The following is a 21,297-nucleotide window of genomic DNA, read 5'->3' as shown; positions in this document are numbered from 1 at the left end:
ACTTCACGTGGCACTTCCAGATTTTCAGATCTGCACAGGGAAAAGTGACTGAATGACACTTGTTTTACAATTTGTTTTAAAATTTTTTTGCTTACAAATCTTATCTTGAGGAACACCTGGTGTGTTGCTCAGCAGTTTGATGGCACTGCAGTAGCAGTATTGAAAGCAGACACATAGTTTTTCTTGTTAGTAGTAGTAAAAGATAAGTTAGGGACTGCCCAGAACTCTGTAGGTGGTAAACAGTGACATAATTAGAGAGAACAGACATCTGAATATTGTCCTTGACTGTCCTCTCACTCTTGTGTTTAATTCCTTCCCCTGCAGGTCAAGGAGGAGCAAGTTGTCTGCCCGGAAGATCGGGCTGCAGAAGCTCTGGGAATGGTGCATTGGCATTGTCCAGATGACATCCCTGCCCTGGAGAGTCGTCATCGGGCGCCTGGGCCGGCTGGGCCACGGGGAGCTGAAAGGTGTGCAGGTGTCAGGGCTGCCACTCCCGGGGTGTGGAGTGGGACAGGGACCCAGGGTGCCAGGCAGGATGGCTCGGACCTGATCACAAACCTTTCAAAATTGAGAGTGATAATCACATAACCACAGAATTGTTTAGGTTGGAAAAGCCCTCTGAGTTCATGAAGTCCAACTGTCCTCCAGTACTGCTGAAGCCACCACTGATCCATGTCCCCAAGTGCCACATCCACACAGCTTTTGAACACTTCCAGGGATGGGGACTCAGCCATTCCTCTCAGTTTTGCATCACCTGCAGACTTGCTGAGACTCTGCCATCACACAGTGGCATTAGATGGGATGAATTTGGCTTAACCCTTCACAAGTCCTGTCTCTGCTTCCTAGAACCATGACCTTACAAAAGGTAAACAAGGTGTGCCAAATTCTGTCACAGACAGGATGGACTGTTGTTTATTTTGCCAGAGTTTAGTGAGGGCAAAGATGGATGGGAAGCCAGATATCCAGGCTTCCCAGGCAGGGCTCCTTAGGAGTCTATAATCAACACCAGAGCTGCTGAAGCCCTTTGTCTCCTTTTGTCCCCATTGCTGTCTTGATAGTGATGCCCACTTGACCAAGTGGATCTGAGTGTAAAGTACCTGGCAGAGAAATCACCAGGATCCTCCAAACTGGAATTTCTTGGGCCATGACAGCATGGATTACAGGAGAGCTGGCTGCAGTCCTGCCCTGGCACTGAATTCCTGTATTGCTTTCCATAAACCTTTCCTTGCTTGTGCCCTGGGTCTGATGCTACTCCCTTGTGTTGTGCAGGATTTGCACACTGTCCTTCCGAGGGAAGTTCGGGGCCTTATCAGAGGTTAGAGAAAGTTCTGAACAAAGTTATCCTGACACAGGGATAGAGATAGAATTCAGTTGTGATTCCTCAACTTAAACATCAGTAAACAAACAAAAAGGTCTTGGAAAAAAATGTATTGAACAAAGGAAAGCCAACAGACTGCCATGGAATAAAAACATTCCACGGGGACTGCTCGAGCACTCAGTTTGTGGGGCCAGACCCCTCGTGTGCACAGGAGTCAGTCCTGGAGAATTTGGGATTAGGGAAATGCCAAGTGTTGGGAATGTTTTGCTGTTTCCAGGTGGGTGCTGGCTCTGCATCAGCTCTGTCCTCCCATGATGCTTTTCCCTTGCAGACTGGAGTATCCTGCTCGGGGAGTGCTCCCTGCAGACAATCAGCAAACAGCTGAAGGAGGTTTGCCGCATGTGTGGCATCTCTGCAGCAGATTCCCCCTCCATCCTCAGTGCCTGCCTCGTTGCCATGGAGCCACAGGGATCATTCGTGGTGATGCCAGGTATGTTTTAGCCAACTATGGGAATGCCCGCAAAACTCTTCTTTTATCACATTTCACACTTAGGCACATTCATCTTGGGATTTCTGTGAAGAACTTGACTAGCATGGCTACGTGTGGCAGAAAATAGGTTGAGCCAGCAGAATTCCCCAAAATACCATGGAGAGATGCTATGTGGGGAGAGCAGTCTCCTGAGGGAAGGTGACTGCAGACCCCTGCCAAAGTGCTGATCTGTTCCCTGGGGAGCCCATGGGCTCAGGCAGCCCAGTTCCCATGGGCTGGAAGTGGTGTCAGAGACACCCTTGTGCCTGGAGGAGGCTGCAGTGGGAATGAGTAGGAGCCTGTGGAATTGGGAATAAGAATAAGCCCACTTGCCTTCTCACATGATGAAGCTATTTAGAGAGTTCACTTACAAACAGCAGTCCATGGGCTTAAGTTGAAGTGAAATTTAATGCTGAGGTTCCCTTTGTTGTTTTACCCAAGCACATACTTTTTAATGTATGTGGTGACACAGCCTTAACATATTCTTACAAACCACTCTGGGTTTTTTTTAGAAAGAAAAGACTAATACAGAGCAGAATTAATTGAGCTTGAAAATTAGTTATAATGTTGAATATTTTCAAAGCAGAGATTTTGTAGTGTGAGAAAACAGATGGCAAATGAGGCTTTTATCATATCACAGTAAAACACAAAGCAAGACCCAAATCCTTCAACAGATTTTTTTTCCCTTTAGATCCTGACGCATAATTAGGTCAACAGCAAGCAAAAATTAGGTTAAAATTAAAGGTGCTGGTTAAATACTGCCAAAGAATGTGTCTCTGCATTGACTATTTGCACCTTCCAAGTTAATTGTTGGTGGATAATTGAGAAGAATAGAGGAGGAGGAGAGAGAAACTTTATTGTTGTGTGGCTTTATTTTTGTGTTTGTGTTCATATCGACCAAAGTGGGGTGTATTTCGTAATTCTACAGAGATGTGTGCAAAAAACCAATTTAACTTGCTCATTTAACAAGTAAATATTTGATTAAGGGCCAGCAGAATGACAGGAGAGGTGGGGCTGGTGATCTTAATGTCAAGCTCTTGCAGCAATGTAATCTTTTGAAGATAAGGCCCTTCAGCTGTGTCTGTGCGTTTGCAGAGCAAGTGGGATGGGCAGGGGTGTCCCTGGACGCAGAGCACATGTTTGGGAGGTGGTGCAGTGACCACCTGTGCTGTTGTGTCTGTCCCCACAGACGCGGTGACGATGGGCTCGGTGTTCGGGCGCAGCACGGCGCTGAACCTGCAGTCGTCCCAGCTCAACACCCCCCAGGACGCCTCCTGCACACACATCCTGGTGTTCCCCACCTCTGCCACCATCCAGGTGGCACCTGCAAATTACCCCAACGAGGATGGCTTCAGCCCCACCAACGGTGAGTGAGGGGAAAATCCCCTGGGGCCTTTCTGGGGCGTCAGCAGAGCTGAGCTGGGCAGAAATAAATCCCCGAGGGGGCCGGGGTTCTGCACAGACCCCACACCACCCCAGCAAGGGAACCATGTGGGGCTTTAGCTACAGGGGGAGACTGTGCTCTCCCTAGTGTATTTGCAGAGTCACACTGGATATTCCCAAAGGGGCAAGGACCAGCCACTGCACCACGTGGCACAGACCACAATGTGCTTTGTCTTGTTGTGACTTGCTCAGGCCAGCCACCGTTTTCCAGTTGTGCTTCCCATCGTGCCCTGTTGCGTGCAGAGCTGACACGAAGGAGGCACTTGTGGTTGAGTACGGAAAATATCCCAACCTGAGATTTCCTGGTGCCCCTGGAGTGCTTTTACACTAAACCTGCAGTTTGAGTCAGCAAGACTCTGGTTAATGCTTTATATCCAAATAAGCATTTTCCTGCTTTATCCCAAATCCTTTAAATGAGTGCAAAGCAATTTAAACTAAAAGTAGCTACAAACACAGTGGCTGTATTAATGAGGAGGGCAGTTGGGCTAGAGAGGAAGGCAGGCTACTGCTTTTAAGGCTTTGATCTGTCCCTCCTGGAATGTCCCAGGGCCTCTGAAGGGAAGTTGCCCCTCTCAATCCCTGTCCCAGGAGGCACCAGGATCCCTCCCGAGCATGACAAACATTAACCTGCATTAACCTGCCCGTTGGTGCTGCAGATGTTAATTAGAGTCAGGTACAAGAATGGCCTTTTCCAAAATGGTGTTAAATTTAATTTTCTTAACTCTGCTCTACTTAATGATTAAGCTGCTTCCTGCTGCCATTAGGCAACTCATTTCTGCTCTAGGGGCCAAGCAGAGCATGATATTAGCTCTGGTTTGTTTACTGAGGCTGTAGGACTCAAGTTAATAAACTTCAGTTAAAGCATTGCTCCAGCAATCCAGAGGTTCTCTTTGGGAGATGAAGGAAAACAACCACCTGCCTGTTTCAGTACTGGGGTTTCAGGTGAAATTAGTTCAGGACACACATACTTTTCCATTTTATATGGAGTAAATTCATTTTTTTCAAGAGAAATTGTTATTTATTGTTTATTACATGTAGGACGTGTTACTTCTATTTAGGGCTTCATATTTTAGTATAAATTTGTTTACAATTCTAATTAATGCAGTTAATTCAGACAGCTCCCACTGTCCCTGTCTACCTACTAAAATGTACTTTAAATGTCATTATACACTTGAATTTCTTCTCCTGCTGAGAAATCTGGATAAGAAAAACCCCTCTAAACCATATTGTGATGCTGTAATTTTTGGCTCTGTGTTGATGGTGCCTTATCCTTCTCTCCCATAACTTACTTAGAGCATTGTAACCTGTGTGCAGATGATGAGTAATGGAATGCATAAGGCAGACACATCTTCTCTGTATCTTTAGCCCTCCCCCTATATTAACATAAACCAAATTAATCCAAACAATTATGCTGATGAGCTGTGTGGAACTCCTGAGGTGCAAGTGGGATATAAAGGCTATTGTTGTGGATCCTGGTGCAGTGTCTGAAAGAATCACGAGTCCTGTGCTGTGAGGAAGGCCTTGCTGTCCTCACAGATTCCAGGAGCAGTTTCCCTGGAGCTGCCAGGGCTGTTCCCAGAGGTTGGAGCTGGTGTGCAGCTCTGGGAGCCTGAGGAGCAGCACCTGGAGCTGTGTGTGATGATTCCAAGTGTTTTGTTTAGGGGTCTCTGTGACCAACTGCACAGAGGTGTCAGTTGTTCTGTTACAAAATTCAGTCTGGATTTTATGGAGTTGCTACAATGGGAATTCTGTTCACTCTGTGGCCACTGCTAAAATTCATTATCCCAATAGCTGCCTGCCAACTCTCCCTTTCATGTCTGTGTGGTTGCAGTCAAAGGTTCTAGGGGGGACTAAACATTAAAATCTTTATCTCTGCTTTCATCTGTCTTGGGAGTATGTTAAAGAAAAAAGGGAAAGTCAATAAATTAAAGGGAAAGGTAATACATTATAAAACTTTCTTGGAGAAAAGAGTATAGCACATTGGAAATTATTTTCCTTTCTTTTCCTTTTCAGATGACATGTTTGACCTCCCATTCCCAGATGACATGGACAATGACATTAGAATTTTGATAACAGGGAATCTTCACTCTTCACCAAATTCCTCCCCAGTTCCTTCCCCTGGATCACCATCTGGCACTGGAGTGGGATCTCACTACCATCACAGTAGGGTAAGGCTGGAGCACCATAGGGAACAGTGCTTAAAATAAAATACAAAAAAAGACACAAATCATCCAACAAAATATTTTTCCTGTATATTCTGACACATAATTAGCTCAACAGCAAGCAAAAATCAGGTTAAAATTGAAAGTTAAATAGTGCTGGAGGTGTCTCTGCAATGGCTGTTTGCACCCTCCAAGTTATTTGTTGGTGGATAATTGAGGGGGAGAGAGCAGGAGGAGAGCAGCTTTATTTTTGTGTGGCACAGCCATAGTGATGACCCTGCATAGATTTAATCTGTACTCATCCTTTCTTTCCTGGAAAATCCATAGAGTGTCTCTGGCATGAAGTGACAATCTTTGAGAGAAGGGAAGCTGTGACAGCCCTGTTCCCATGGATTTCAGGGGAGGCAAGAGGGAGAGAATTCTCCCAGTGATGAAACTCTGCCCACAGAAACTCCGCAGGTGCTGGATGGTTATGCAGATGTTGTTTTCTTAGGAATATTTAGCCCAGAGCACACAGTGTTTGGGAGTTATTTTTGTTTGAAGTGGCTTTTATAAAGTCAGTTCCAACATCAGTGATTACTTAAAATGCAAATTATTTTCGGTAGTTCAAGTTATTTTTTTGAATTGGCTTAGCTTGGATCAGGTTTGATGGAACTTTTTCACTCCTACATTTAATCATGTAAGACTGAGCTGTTCTCTTAAAATGGTTTCCATCACAATTAGGTTGAAGTTTTGTGCTTTGCAAGTTTCTGTGAATTTTTGCTCTAGAAACATTAACTTTGAAGTAGTAGCATATTACTTCTTTATTAAATAATACAGTATTTTATGAGAGAAACAGGGTAGCTTTTATACCATTTTTGACATGTCAGTGAGACGTCTCCAGATCAGAATTCTAACTCCTGAACATGACTGACTAAATGGTGGTAGTCCTTTCTACCCCTGGAAGTAGAAAGTCCTACCTGTATTTCCCTTGCAAAGTCTGCCAAAATGCCTCAGTGGAACCTTAATACAGTCAGTGAGGGAGAAATGCCTCCTGCCTCAGCCACAGAAATACTAATCCTGTATTTTGTGAGCTCAGTCCACAACCACCTTGTGTGGATTGTGCAACTCTCCCATCAAAGGCTCGGTAACAACACATTGCTGTCCCGGTTACTCCAAACTGGTGTGTAGGCAAATGAAAACTTCTAAATTCTGCTGCCAAACCCTGCAGCCATAAATCACAACTCCTCACTTTCTCTCTCCCCAGTTCCCTCAGCAATCCATTCTGTCCCACTTCTAGGCAGAGCTTGCTTTCAGTGGAGCTGCATCCATTGGGAGCAGCCCTGGGAGGTTCATGGCCTGAGCCCGGAGCCTTGGACAAGCCCCTTCCAGCTGAACCCGAGTAATTCCCATTAACCATTAAGCCAGGCCTGGTAATTGCAGTGTAATGTTTGGCTTTAGCAGAGCAGCAGTGTGTGATCATTCCCCCGTGGGCCCAGGGTCAGGGCAATAATTGATGGCTGGGCACCAGCCCCGTGTGCCAGGCTCCCAGTGCTGCCTGCTCCAGGCTTTTTTCCTGCCTTGGATTCCTCTCCAGACCCACTGGAAGGGATTGGCAGGGAGGGATTTGTAATTGAGCTGCTTTCTGTGCAGTGGAATCTTTGCCTTTTTTTCTTAACCTCTTGACATTTATGGATGAAGCGAACTGCTTTCCCAGCTGTTTGGGAATCTACAGTGCTTCTGAAACATAAGCCTGGAGAACCCAACTACAGGGGAATAAGGCAGGGCCTGGGTAACTTTGACTAAGATTCCTGACTGACTAAAGGAGGGCTCATTTGTCACAGGACAGTAATTAGGGAATGAAGTCACCGTTCCAGGAGTGGGCTGTATTGACAACACCCCCAGAGCTGCCTTTTCCCTGTCTTGCAGAGCCAAGGTGAACGTCTCCTCTCCAGAGAAGCCCCCGAAGAGCTGAAGCAGCAGCCTCTGGCTCTGGGGTACTTTGTGTCGACTGCCAAAGCGGAGAACCTCCCGCAGTGGTTCTGGTCCTCCTGTCCTCAGGCACAGAACCAGTGTCCCCTCTTCCTAAAGGTCTGTCTTGCTCCACATGGAGCACTCATTATCCATTGCTATTTCCATGCCTGTAAAAGCTGCAGAGTCTGTGGTGTCAGAGTGAACCTGAGACCTCCCACTCCAGAACTGCACAACTCCAGTCCATTTATTCAAAAATGTTACCGTTAATTTGGAAATACGCGTGGTCATGGGGGGTTCAACACAGAATTGCCAACTTCCCACGCTGTCCTGAGGTGATTCAAAATGGATCTTTCTTGGGAATCCTTAGCAGTACCTGCTCTATGAGGAGTTAATTTTTGCTCTTTCCCTCTGCACAGGCCTCTCTCCATCACCACATCTCTGTAGCGCAGACAGATGAGCTTCTACCTGCCAGAAATTCTCAGCGAGTTCCTCACCCCCTTGACTCTAAAACTACATCAGATGTCTTGAGGTAACATCTTTTAGGTTTTCATTTCTGTCCTAAACATTTGGGGACTGAGCTCAGCGGTTTCACAGCAACCTTTCCAACCTATCACACTTATCAGCACCTTTTAGCCCTGCCATGCCCTATATATCTTGGGGCATTTCCTCCTCCAAGATGTCAGAGCAGGGCTTTGAGGGGGAATTCAGTGGGTTTCCCTCTGCTGTGCATAATGATACCAAGCAAACTCAGAACAGCTTAGCCTTGCCAGGGGGACGTCATGGTTTGCCCCCCACTCAGACTGCTCTGTTCCCCTGGCATCTAATCTGAGCTGTGCCACTCATTATCTTACCTCTTGGAACCCAGTGGATTTGTAGGAGGAGATAAAAGCACTCCCTGATACTACTGTGCTAGCATTGGGGTATAAAGGAGACACTGTTCCTGAATGCATGTAGGGCATGTGTTTTATTGTCCAGGATGATGTGGGGCCTCTTTGCCTCCATCCTACCTTTGGGGACTGGACACAGTTCTGTGCGATAAGAGCGCACAGTGTGGGACACCCCAGTGAACAAACAAACATCAGCAAGGAACAGGAATGTCTGATCTAAGGAAATTGGGGGTGTACTATTCTAGAAGATCTGAATTTGCTTCCTCTTGGAGGACTGAGCTCTCACAGGTGTCCCAGGTATTGAGTAAAACAAGAATACATTGGACAGGGAAAGGATGAGATGCAACAGATACAAGTTACAAGATGAGAAATTACAATTAGATAGAGGATCACAGGAACACTGTGAGCAAATACTGGTACAGGGTGCCCAGAGAGGCAGAGGTGTTCAGTCCCCAAGGCTTTGACAGCAGTGGCATTTGAACCACTGTGAGTCCAGAATCTGTGTGTGTTTGGGAGGGCCTTCATGCAAATAGTTCAGACATAGCAAAGCTAAACCCTCGTGCTTTTCAGTGCGGTTCCTCCTCTGCCAACACGCTGGCAGCTCTGTCAGCTGTAGGTCCAGGAGAGCCCCGGGCAGGCTGTGATGTCTCTGCCTCCCTGTGCAGGTTCGTGCTGGAGCAGTACAACGCCCTGTCCTGGCTCACGTGTAACCCGGCCACGCAGGACCGCAGCTCCTGCCTGCCCGTGCACTTCGTGGTGCTCACCCAGCTCTACAACGCCATCATGAACATCCTGTAGGACACACACAAGCACTTGTTCTTCTGGCTGCTTCTCCCCTCCGCCCGGGAACGTGCCACGACCTGCAAAGAGCTCCGTTTGCTTCTCTTCAGACCAGTCCTGTGCTGTGCTTCTGTTCCTCCAAAAGCACATGTGAATTCTGCAGTGTTCAAAACTAAACTACCCATTAACATCTCTGGCAGCTTCAGTCCAAAATCTGGGAACATCCAAGAACAGTGAACACAGAGTAACCTCAAGCCAGTGTTAGTTTGGTGGCTCAGTAACTACTGGTCAGCGTGATTATTTTTTTTAATATTTTATTTTTTTAAGGAAGACTACAGGATCTTTTTGCATTAGGAACTGATAAAGACCCACGAGCAGTGTCAGCCCTCCAAGTAAAAACCACCTTGTAGTGACCAGTTCAGGTGTTTCGTTGTTTGATCGTCGTAAACTGGGACTTTGCAGGAGGAAAAAAACCACAAACACAAAACCACACAGTTGTAGTCTCGTATAAATATTGGAGTTTTCTGTCTACCTGGAGTTCCTGTCAGAGTGGATTGGGATGAATGCATGCATTTGTTACCTGTCCATGTAGATATGAATGGTCTGGAGATACTTTATTTATTTTTAGGTTTGGGGAGGGGAGGGATTAAATTATAAAGGACCAGGAACAGTAAAAATACCTTAAAAATACAGCTCCGTTCCACTGTAGGGTTATTTATCTACAGACCTCTCACTCTTCTGACCTAGAAATCAAAAGAAGCTCATAACAATCAAAGTCTGGGAAGGAAAGCGTGTTCTGGTAAGGATATATTGTATTTTAAGGAATTCTCCCCTGTGTTTAGCCTGGTTAAAGCAAGGAATGGCCAGTGTTTAATGACGGATAACACTACCTAAGGGAGAAGAGTGAGAGGGAGGTAGGGAGGAAAAAATACTTTAAAGCCCGGTTCAGGGCAAGTGGAAAGTGGCAGATTAATCTATTGTAGAGCTATGATTGAAATATATTTCCAGTAAATTTAGTGATGCTAGAAAAGTATTTACTGAAAGCCAAGTCGCCCTTTAATTCTGGGCAGACGCGTCCATGTACATATCCAAAAGTACGGTTTTTGTTTACACTAAATCAGTCACAAATCTGGTGTATTTTTTCTGACTATAGGAATATTATTTCAAAGAAATAATTTTTAAAAATTATATCATTAAATTAGTACTTGAAGTTACACCACTGTGGTGGCAAAGTTACTTTGTTTAGTGAAATGATCGCCATTGGGAAGGTTAATGGCTAATTGAAGTATTTTTATGACTCCTTCATTCCAGGCTCCCAGGGGTTCCTATTCCAGCCCCATTCCCTCATTTCTGGGGGTGCACTGGGCAGCAGGAGGGGGCCAGGGTCAGGCACTTGGATCAGGCTGGGTGACCCCTCCCCTGGCTGTGAAGAAAAACTACCAAGTTTAGAGTTCTTCCAAAAAACTTTCATGTTCTGGTTAAAAAAAATGAAATTCTATGATTTTAAAAAGTATTTTTCTTGAGATAATGTAACGTTTAAAACAAATTATATAAAATAATAAAAGAAAAAAAAAAAAAGAATTGCTTGTGTAATGAGAAGGTGAAGGCAGGAGAGGAACCTGTAAATGGATTATTTCCTTCCCTGCTCCACCCCTCCGTGTGGGTGTCCTCTTTGCAATGTATAGGTTAAAAAAAAATCTGATATCAAACCATTTGTATCTAATGTGTACAGTGTAAAATTGACTTTAAAAATATTGCAGTACTATTTTTTCTTAATCAGAAAAGAAAATTCTCAAGGCCTTTTGAAGAGCATAAAAAAATGAAGATTGTAAACTTGTATAAAAAAATTTAACTTGGGGAGGAAAACAATGTAAAGTAGACATTTGTAATCTTTTACCATTTGGGGGTTATTTGTTCCCAGGATTCATCTGAACTTTGGATTATTATTTTGCTTATTGTTTTTAAATGGGCCGTTTTTATCCAGGGGCGTTTCTTCCCCACAAACCTGGTTCTAAGCAAAAATTAGAAATTAAAAAAAGGGCAGCAAGGAGTAGTTTTCATCTGGTGTCTTTTATTTAATTTTTTTAAGTTAAGAGAAGCTGGTGACATATTTATACGTTTTTGTGCAAAATAAATGAATGGCAATAGATTTTAAAGAAAAATCTTATGTACTTCAGTGTGAGAAGTTCTGTATAATATTTCTCTTAAATATGCATTATTTTACTTGTGAGTTTTTTACTGAATTAATCTGAAATGTACAAGCCCTGGCTTTCCTACAGAGTGAAGAAAGTTATTTTTTTTTTTTTTTTAATTTCTAACTTTGAAAAATCATGCCTAAATCAGAATTATTATTACAGTTGTTTGAGCTAAAGGGAGTGGGAGGGTGGGGAATGTCCAGCATGCTTGTATGTATATTTCAGAACCTTTTTTAAATGTAAAAGCTGTACATTTCTGGGGAGTTCTGAATTTCTTTTTGTTTTCTTTTTTTTTTTTTTCCTCTGAGCATTTTGCAGTGAGCTTCTTTTATATATAGCCGACAATTTGAAAGAAAACAAAAAAAAATGTGAAGTTCATTTTAAATCTACAGTATATCGCTGGTACAATACACTAAAAAAGACTTTGATAAAAAGAAACAATAATAATAAAAGACCTCCATTTTAAATGTCATTCATATATACCTTGTGGATGAGAGCTATATACTTTTACACACTTTTTTAGATGAATAAATTATTGAATTACTGAAACTGTTGGTGCAGTTTTATTCTTGTATTGAGCTCTGAGTTTTGGCATTCCCAGGGAGGGAATTGCAAGGTGCAGATCCAGGGATGTGAATGGAACTGGGATGAGATGTTTCAAACTATGGCTGTTGTGAGGGGACATTGGGTATCACTGATGGCAAGGATGGAAAATCCTGCCAGAGGGGTGGGTGGGAGCAGCCTGGGATAATCCGGTGCCACGGGAGCAGTGGCTGCTTTCTATGGGCAACTCCAAACCCAGGGCTCCATCAGTGATGGATGAACCTCTCCATGTGCAGCAGGTGAGTCTCCAACAGGAGCTGTCAGGGGCAGGTCAGGCCTGGCCCCTCTCCCTGCACAGGGATGGGGACGGGGCCACGGTGGCTGCAGGACAGCCCTGGATGAGGGACCAGAGCCATGGCCTCGGGCTTCCCAGAGGAGCTGCAGAATCCCCAGCCCACAGGGGCTGGACTCCATGATCCTTGTGGGTCCCTCCCAGCTCAGGATACCCTGAGATTCTGTGCTAATTGTGAATTCTGTGCTAAGTGTAACTGCTGTGGGCAGGGCTGGGTTGGATTGTTGGACCCCAGGAGGTCTCTTCAGAGTGAGACACTCTGGGTTTAGCAGAGTCATTCCCAAACACAGAAGTGTCAAAAATGACATTTAATGAACAGCTGTGACATCCCAGGATGTGGAGGTAGGAGCTTGAGCCAGCTGTGCCAGCCTGGGATGTGGGGAGGGATCCAGCTGTGCCAGCCTGGGATGTGGGGAGGGATCCAGCTGTGCCAGCCTGGGATGTGTGGGGTGGCTGGAGCCAGCTGTGCCATCCCAGGCTGCAGAGACAGCACTGTTACAGCAGTGCTGGCTGGCAAAAGGGGATGGGGGAGTTTCTGCAGACTCCAAGCATCTCACAGCTGATCTTTGTGGCTCAATCCCTTAAAAAGTATCCTAAAAGAACTCATTTTCCATAACAGCTCCAGTGACTGGATGGAGGAACTGCCACTCCTTTCCATGGCTCTTTAATGGCCGTTTGGGATTTCCTCAGAAGATGTTAATTCTTGTCCACTTGAATTTTGGTGCATCTTAGTTCTGAGTTCAGATAGTTACAAAAATAGTCCCTAAGATTTTACCTTTTTTTTTAACTTTCAAGCTTGTATCTTTTAGTTCACTGTACTACTGTAAATTATGGTACTAAATGATGCTGTTCAACCTATCCAGGTTTGTACAGAACAGTTATATTTTGGTTTCTCCCATGAAGGCTGCAAGTACCTGGAATTACTGCAGAGCAGTATTTGTTACATGGAGATTGCTTTGGCTAATTCACTGGCTTCACAGACAAAACATATCAATTAAATATTCCATTCCATGAGGATTGTAAGGAAGAACTGAATGAAAACACTGAAATCTCAGTTGATTTGTAACAATAATAGAATATCTACAACAAATGTGCAACACTGTGGTGATGGACTCAGCTCTTTAATTCCAATAAAGAAAATGCTTTTTAAGATTAGGCTGACATTAAACTACTTTTCCTTTCCCAGCTGCCATCTCTATTTTGACAAAATGTCACGGCCACCTGAAAGCTGTTTCAGCACATGTAGAAAGCATCAGAAATAGTGAAGTAAACATGAGGTTTATGGGCAGTCTCTCACCATTTACAATGGAAATGGAAACAGCCCTGCATCCCCAAACAGGAAGTCTTTGGTCTTTGACAACAAAGCAGGATTTATAAAATTACGCAGCTTCCACTTCCCTATTTTGACACTGAACCTTAACCCTTGGACAAAAGTTGATGTGGCACTGCTGGTTTGTGCTCCACTGGCTGTTTCCCTACCAGGTACCAAAGGAGCAATCCCACAGCGCACCCCCCGGGATATGGAAACCTCAGGGCTGTTTGCAACCTGAAATACTCTGCAGAGGCCTGGAAGAGGATGGCCCCAGTGTCTCTGTGAGGCCAGCTGGGAATTCAGGCTGCCCTGAGCTGTCAGTGCTGGGATCTCACAGGAGCTCTGCTCCAGGCAGGGCAGGCTCCAGTCTGAGCCACTCTGAATGAGCAGCTCCTGCTCCGCTGCCACGCCGGGCCCTGTCAGCCACTGCACTCATGGACAGGCATCTGCAGTACAGCTGATAGAAGCCAAAACCACACAGCCTGCTCCTTTATCTGATAAACAACAGCTTTTCCCTGTAAGAGCTACTAATTGAAACCTTTCAGAATCATAGTTTAAAACCATCTTAGCACAAGGGCCCCTTTGCAGCAAACCAGCAGGACATGGCACTGTTGGGGACTCTTTCTACAGAACATGTTTTGTGGTCCTGCAACACCTGCTGGAATTCACTGGCTCCCTCTGGTTGCTCCACAGGGTCTCGTCCCATTCCACTGCCACTCTCATGTGGCTCTAGGATACTACAGCAGCCTCTGCTGTTGACACCTTCTCTGTTCCCCAAAGCTTTCAGTTCTTAGCCAACCCCTGGTACCCAGCCACATCCTCTACCTTCACATCCCAGGAATGTGGGTTCCTTCCTGCAGCACACGCACCTTTTCCTGTTGCACAGGTGTTTCATTTCAGCAATACCTGCCCCTGCAGGACCTCTGTCATCTACCCAGCAACATCAGCTGTTCCCCAGGCAGTGATGCTCACTCCAGCTGGGCCCTTTTAAAAGACACAGCCAGGCCAGCAGGGAACTGCTGCAGCCCACGTGGCAACCAGGGCAGGCATAAGGCCCCCACAAGTGGAATTTATTTTCGTTACACACTAAATTAGACATATGTTTAAAAAACTCCTACCAGCCTGACACTCTCTTTGTTTTTATTTAAGTATTTTGCCTTTGGGAAAATGTCAGGTTGGTATAAATCTAGGAACAAACTACATACTCAAATGCACTGCTGCTACTACGAGTGTTTGGAGGACTTTCTGCCAGAAGATTTGATATCCAGAACCCCCATTAAAAAAAGATTACACACACACAGAGCCCTGCAGGAAAAGCTCACTGGTTCCTGCAATTCTGTAAAACACAATCCCATACATGAAAAAAAAACCCAAAATAAAACCAAAACCACAAGCAACCAACCAAAAAACAATACCCAGAAAAGCTTTTTTACCTTTGCAGTTGGGTGAATAAGAAGTCTCTTTAAGCCAACCTTTCTTTAGTTGTTTGTGATTGCCTGCAGCCAGTGACAGCTGTATCATATCACATTAATCACATCTATGCCGTTTTGTGTGTGGGTTGTCCATCTGAATAACTGAAAGTCACATCCTTGGTCCTCCAGCAGGGGTCATGTTTTGATGGCAAATGAAACTCCAGCTTCTCCCTAAACCAGGCTTTAAAAAACCAAATTAAACTGCAGAGCTACAGAGCTGGATCATTAAAGGTCAACCACGCGAGCAGGTGTGGGTTCATTGGTCAAAGTGCTCCACCCCACTTGTAATCAGTCTCGGTGGTAATTTCATTAGTGCCTGGGGAAAAGAGAGGCTGGGAGAGGCAGGTGATGGGGCAGGGTGCGCATGGCAGGGCTGGGGGCTCTTAATCCCAGCAGGGTAATGGCCCATGGAAGTGCTAAAAGAACGGTGCTGTGAGCAGCTCTCCGGCCTCCTGGCTTCAGCAACATTTCAGTTCCAAGTAATTGCCCTTGGATTTCTTTCCCCTGATAGGCTGCAGTGTGTGGGGAAGGTTTCTGCTGCAATGGCACACACTGCTGCACTGCCTGGGTGTCCAGGGACAGGCAGGGGACAGAAGAGGGACCTGCATGGGCCCAAGCCTGGTCTCAGGGTGACTTGAGCTGTAAAGAACAGGGAGAGCCTAAGTGGAAAACAACTCATACCATCAAGGGCCCTTTTGCTTTTCTGGCAACAGAGGGACAGACACTGCTCCTTTGCTTGGAGATTCCCCTCATCATCACTGGTTTGCCCTTCTCTTTGCACTTTGTGTTGCTGACTTGTGTTTTTGATGTTGGGCCCTTTCACTAGTGAAATGTTACTTTTATTTAAAAGAAATATCCCACACAAGTGAGCATCCCTTTCCACAAAACATAACCTTCTCTCCCTAAACAAATCCAGTCAGAAGTTGAGAGGATGTTTTTCTCATTTTCCCAGAATCTCTCTGCTTTTGTTATTTAGGTGACTTGGATGAGTCCCCTGCCCATTCAGGAGCACAAATCCTTTGCTGTAGAGTTTACAGATTCCTAATCAGGGAGGGGTGTTTGGGGTGACCTCTGTTCCATGTGCAGCACTCTGGTGTGGGCTCCTCCAGCCCAGTTCCCTGTTCCTTTGGAGATTTGGAGATGGCAGCCCAGGGTGCCTGTGCAGGTGAGGGGCACTGGCACTCAGTGTTAATGCATAACCTCAGAGTGCCTGAGGCCAGCACTCATGGAATGGAACTGCTGTTCCAGGTTTCTGTGCAACTACTGCCCACCCCTTCAGCCTCCTGAGCAATGGCTTTGTAGTTATTAAGGGTGCAGTTAATTAGAAGAACAGCTCCAGATTTAATAAGCAAGTAAGGAAGGCATGCTAAAGGGATTGAGAGGAGAGGAAAGATCAAAACTCTAAAGGTGCCCAAACCAATGTGAGATTTTGGGCAAACTGTTGGCTTTGCTATTCCTTGCCTGTGTAACAATCAATGCCACTGGCTCACGGGAGCTCTGGTTCATTTTAAGGCTCTCCGGCAGCAGAATGCAGAGCGTTCGTTTGCAAACTTTAGTCAAGATCATATAAAATTATTTAGGACAACAAAAACTACAGCCTTCTGCAAAGATTTACAGAAAGATCCCAGAATGTTGTGGAACTGGCCAATAAAATATCAGAAGGAATTCATAGTAAGACCCACACACAAAAAAACTAAAACATTAAGCCAAACACATAGATGTGGAATGGCCTTTAAACTAGGATACAGATCAGGATCATTCACTTCAGGAAAAAAGAAGTGGGATGTCTGAGCCAAAAATGACCCCAGCAGGTGTGTGGTAATGCCGTTCAGGCAGCCCAAGCCCAGCCCAATGGCTCAGCTCCATTCTGCCCGGGGCATGTCCCCACCCCAGGAATCAGGCAGGACTTGAGGGCAGGGGAGAGCAGACCCTGAGCCCCTTCCCAGGCCTGCTCTGAGCTCTGCGTGTGTCCCAGAGCACTGCAGGCCCTGTGGGAGCTGGAAGCAGGACTGCAGCCACAGCTCCGTGGGGATGTGCCTGATCCTTCCCTCTGCTCCCCTTTGCCCTGGGCCACCTCGCAGCTCCCGATGGCAAATCCCCTCCAGACCCCACAGGATCAAGCCACCACTTGCACACCACCCTGCACCTTCCAAAAAAATGGCTTCATCCCAGGCCCGATTCCAGCCCGAGGCTTGGGAAATGCCGAGATCCACTGGTGCCTCAGTGAGTTGGTGACGGGCAGGGGCTGCACCTTCACTTCCCTCTTCCAGGTGCCCTGATGGCTCCTCTGGCGGCACTACAGGTTAAAGTGCCCGGTCTACATCAGGTTTTTATTAAGGAACTCCTCTCCTCATTCCCAGCCCAGCATGTCTGAGGAGCTTGGCTGAAATTTTAGCATCGTTAACACCCCATCAATGCTGTGTGAAACATGCCTGTAGGCCAACGCTGGGGAAGTATCCATCTGGAATCCATCCCTGGCATGGATCAAAGTCACATGAGAGCCTGCCCCTGGACATTCTGGTGACTCTGCTGTGGGGAGAGGAGGCTGCAGGAGTCCTAAGCACTTGGGACATCTGATCAGGTCTAGCTGTCAGTAGCCCAAGCTCTGTCCATGAATTATGCTCATCTGACCAGAAGGAGCCAGGTGAACCCTCACTGCTTTGTGAGATGAAACAAAGCTGAAGCTTCCAGCAAGGAACACGTTCCAGCTGAAGGTGAGAAGTCTGAACTCTTGTCGTTAATCTGAGGAGGAAGAAGAGCAGACATTCAGCAGCTGGCTGAACTAAGGAGCAAATCAGTGCAGAGATGAGACAGGGAAAGAAGATATTCCTACACAAAAGGTCTGCTTTGCTGCTCTTGTACTCCGTGTCAAGGCAGCAGAGAAGGAACTGTAAAATCCGGAACTCTTTTCTGAGCCTGATATAAAATGCAGGCCATAAATATATTACATCCCTAAACCACTTCTGCAGTGCATCCTGAACCTAAACAAAAGTTACCAGGCACACTGATCCAGCTGGGGACAGAGCCACTATACCCAGTTTTCTTTGTTGGCTTGGACCAAATTCTGAACTTCTGCAGAGATGTGCAATATCCACAGACCAGAACAGCGCAGAGGAAGGGAGTTTCATTTAGGACAGTGCCTGATAGGTTCCCATACAGTGAGCTGGCTGAAGGCTAAATTATCTGCTTCAGAGCAGTGAAGGATTGATATGCTTGAACTCTGTAAGCTTGGGATTACTCAAACACCTCCTATGACTTCAAGACTTTGGAAATAAATCATAAGTGGGCTGATTAATGCCAAGCTCACACCCTGCTCCCCCTAAAGGCTCAAGAATTCAGACATCGCATCTTTGATCCAAGAGAAGACCTTGCAAATGTATCTGTTGTGCCTGTCTCTCAACAAATGGACTCCTTTTCCCAGAAATTTTAACTCTGGCAGCACTTGGCCCCCAACACATATCAGCTGATGTATAGTGCTTGTCTGGACACATTTGGACCAGTCCTGACTCTGTGTCCCTTTCTTCTCTCCCCTGCTTTCCAAATAGCCATCCGTGACTGTTTACTTTGGCAACGCCTGCAAAAAAAATAGTCTCAATGAAAAGGCAAAATCCATTAGGGAAAGCCAGCTGAGTGCTAAAAGGCCCCTAATCAGTAGAAAGTTTAAAGAGCAGCGCGCAGAGAGAGGCTGCGGTGCCTTTCCAACACCTCCCCAGCAATGTGTGAGGCTATGACATGTCAGAGTGAAGCCCCAAACACAGGCACGCTGCCAGGGGAGCTGTTTCCTCAGGGCTGAGCAGAGCCTGTGTCTGGCTGGGTGCTGGGGAGGGAGCTGCTGATGGAGGAGCAGCAGCACCACAGCAAATAACTGCAACCAAACTGGTAAAAGTTCATCCAGCTGCTTCCAGCCTTTGGCTCTTCTCAGCCAAAGAAAGAGAGAGAGGGCTGATCTCAGCTCAGCATTACAACTGGACTAAAGCAGGAACTTGGGGTTTAAGGGCCAGTCCAGGTCCAGGTAAGGGGATCTTAGCAAAGACAGCTCAGATCTCAGAAAAACAGTACTAGAAAAGCAGCTGCTGCTGTGGAGAAAATAAATGCCCTCAACATGTCTTATCTGAAACACTACATTCAGCCAAGTTCAAGCTAAACTGCAGTTGCCCCAAAACACCTCTCAGCTGTGGATTCCAGGTGAGAAATGACTGCTCACTTCGGCTGTATGAGGTAGCCAATGCTCCAGCCTAGGTAGATTTACTTGCTTTGAGTTGAAATTATTTCAAACCACCACCATCCAACATTTCACAAGTGCACTGAATTATAGATTTCAAAGCACCACAAAGAAGTCAACAAACCACTCCCTTCAGTTCCCCTACAAAGAAGAAAGTTGCATGTTTTTCTTTCAGGGAGCAATCAAAATATTTGTAATGAATCTGCTGCTCTATGAACTGTGTTTTTAAAGCTTGATAGAAACAATCAGGCTCAGGTTTAATTCATTCTCCTTCATCTTTCAGAGACTAATATGGAGTGTAAGGGAACTCAGGCACAATTTACCTCTAACAGCTTTATGCCACTAAAGGATGTGCACATCACAGTCCACAGGTGAGCTATTTTCTGTCACCTAAGCTATGCAGACCCCTCCACTCTGTACAAAATTCTAAGACATGCTTAAAGAAGTGTCAATAATTCAAATGATGATGCTTTATAGATGCACTGAAAACCATATGAAGGAATCTATACAAAGAGACAAAATTAGATTTTATGCAGAATTGATGGGGGTGAAATTTAGGAGGTAAAAGTATCCCAAAAAGTGTGTGCTTTCATTTTCTGTTCTTTTTTTTTTTCTCCCCAGGTCTTTTACCTTGAGGTTGCATTCATGACTTCTTATGTCTGAGCAGGACCACGGTGCTGCTTTTCCTCACCTGCTGGGTGTAGATAGTGCCAGTGTCCCATCCCCATCCCAGAAAGGAGCAGCTCTTCCAGCCAGGTTCAGCTGAGGATGTGTCACTTGGTCAGCAAGTCTGGGAGCCTGAAGCATCTGTAGCTCCTGAGCTCTCTGGAACACCGAGGGTCATAAAAGCCCTTCTGAATGGGCACTTCACTGACAGTGCTCACCTTTAATGGCCTTTTTGTGAAGTTACAGCTTGGCTTTTAGGCCCTTTTTGCAATTCATCACTTAATCCATACATGCTACCTTGGCCAAGAGCCGGACAATGGGGCCCACTGTGTCTGGTTTTGTTATGGAGCAGCCGCAATGGCTTTTAACTAAAACAAGGTATCTGAAGGAGAAAAATGTATTCACCTTGAATTCCCAAGGGCTTCGACTTACTTAAGGTAGCTCTGCAGACACTGGTGTGTGCAATCAATGAAATCAAAACTACAGCCATGTAAGGATGGCAGAAAGGAGTAAGAATGTAGATGCCTTTGCATATATAAAATATGAGGGGAGGAAATGTACAGGCAGGAAGGAAACAGTTATCTTTGCAGCTAGGTCTGGAAAAGCACATTTTTCTGATACGAAATTTTTCATTATCAAATATAAAGGTATATTAGATTGGCAGGGAAGAACTCTTACAAAGCCCTGAAACCAACTGGAGGACCTTCTAAAGGGCCTTCTAAAAATAATGTATCTTCTGGTACAGATTAATCCTATAATCCATTTCTCAGTTGCTTTTTGAATGGGAGGTGCAAAGATGGTAAAACTTATCCCCCCACAGCAGTCTTCCAATGCTGCTGCACAAAGAATACATGGTTTGGCTTGGAACGTAAGTCCAGGGTACTGTGGTGGCAAACAGGGGCCAGCTCAAACCTGCTGAGACTTGGATTACACCAAACTAACTTGCTTAACTCTCCCACCACAACACTTTCAGGTACACAGGGAAGAGGTGGATACCCTTACTTGTGGGGAAAGGGGAAGGACTCCTTCTCTAGGCACCAGGAAGTGCGGAATTGCCTTCTGGCACTGCTGTCAATCCTTCACAGAATCAGTAATCCTTTGTCACAGAATGGCCTGGGCTGGAAGGGACCTTAAAGATCCTCCAGTTCCATCCCCCTGCCATGGGCAGGGAACCTTCCGCTAGACCAGGTTGTTAAGAGCTCCATTCATTCCTTGACAGAAGCCCTTGGCTGCAGGAGGGAGTACCCCACTGAAATCCACTTGTGATCCTTCACATGCTTCCTCTTTCCAGAGTGCTGACTATGTGAATCCAGTGGGAGCAGAGAGACCTGGTTCAGGGAAGGATTTGGCTTCAATGTCATAGAGGAAGAGCAGTATCCATATTATCACCTTTTGGCTCAGGTAGCCCAGGGACTTGTCACTTGAAGGTGGGGCCCTTAAAGGGGACTACTTGGCAAAGGCTA

The 21,297-nt window shown here is 45.7% G+C and overlaps 1 protein-coding gene and 1 long non-coding RNA gene across 5 annotated transcripts in view; one reads left to right on the top strand and one right to left on the bottom strand.

Annotated features, from left to right (window-relative positions):
• The window catches only part of MED13L (mediator complex subunit 13L), a 169,182-nt gene extending 157,366 nt beyond the window's left edge, over positions 1-11,816 (top strand). The window contains exons 25-31 of the mRNA XM_053959180.1: positions 325-467; positions 1,650-1,808; positions 3,037-3,213; positions 5,304-5,458; positions 7,361-7,522; positions 7,822-7,934; positions 8,958-11,816. Of these exons, the coding sequence (XP_053815155.1) occupies positions 325-467; positions 1,650-1,808; positions 3,037-3,213; positions 5,304-5,458; positions 7,361-7,522; positions 7,822-7,934; positions 8,958-9,090 (1,042 nt within the window). The 3' untranslated portion in view covers positions 9,091-11,816. The remainder of the gene's footprint in view (positions 1-324; positions 468-1,649; positions 1,809-3,036; positions 3,214-5,303; positions 5,459-7,360; positions 7,523-7,821; positions 7,935-8,957) is intronic.
• LOC128797009 (uncharacterized) overlaps positions 1-21,297 on the bottom strand; it is a 65,946-nt gene that overhangs the window by 4,255 nt on the left and 40,394 nt on the right. The window contains exons 4-5 of one of the 4 annotated variants that reach the window (XR_008433968.1): positions 9,753-9,815; positions 9,532-9,613 (exon numbers count right to left, since the gene is read on the bottom strand). The exons of 1 other annotated variant lie outside the window; for it this stretch is intronic. This is a non-coding gene — a long non-coding RNA (uncharacterized LOC128797009). Of the gene's footprint in view, positions 1-9,531; positions 9,653-9,742; positions 9,816-21,297 lie in introns of those variants that run through there. 2 more of the 4 variants (XR_008433969.1, XR_008433967.1) reach the window with 2 other exon arrangements.

Source organism: Vidua chalybeata, chromosome 18 (assembly GCF_026979565.1).
Source record: "Vidua chalybeata isolate OUT-0048 chromosome 18, bVidCha1 merged haplotype, whole genome shotgun sequence".
Classification (NCBI taxonomy): Eukaryota; Metazoa; Chordata; class Aves; order Passeriformes; family Viduidae; genus Vidua; species Vidua chalybeata.
This window is presented reverse-complemented; position numbering and strand designations above follow the sequence as displayed.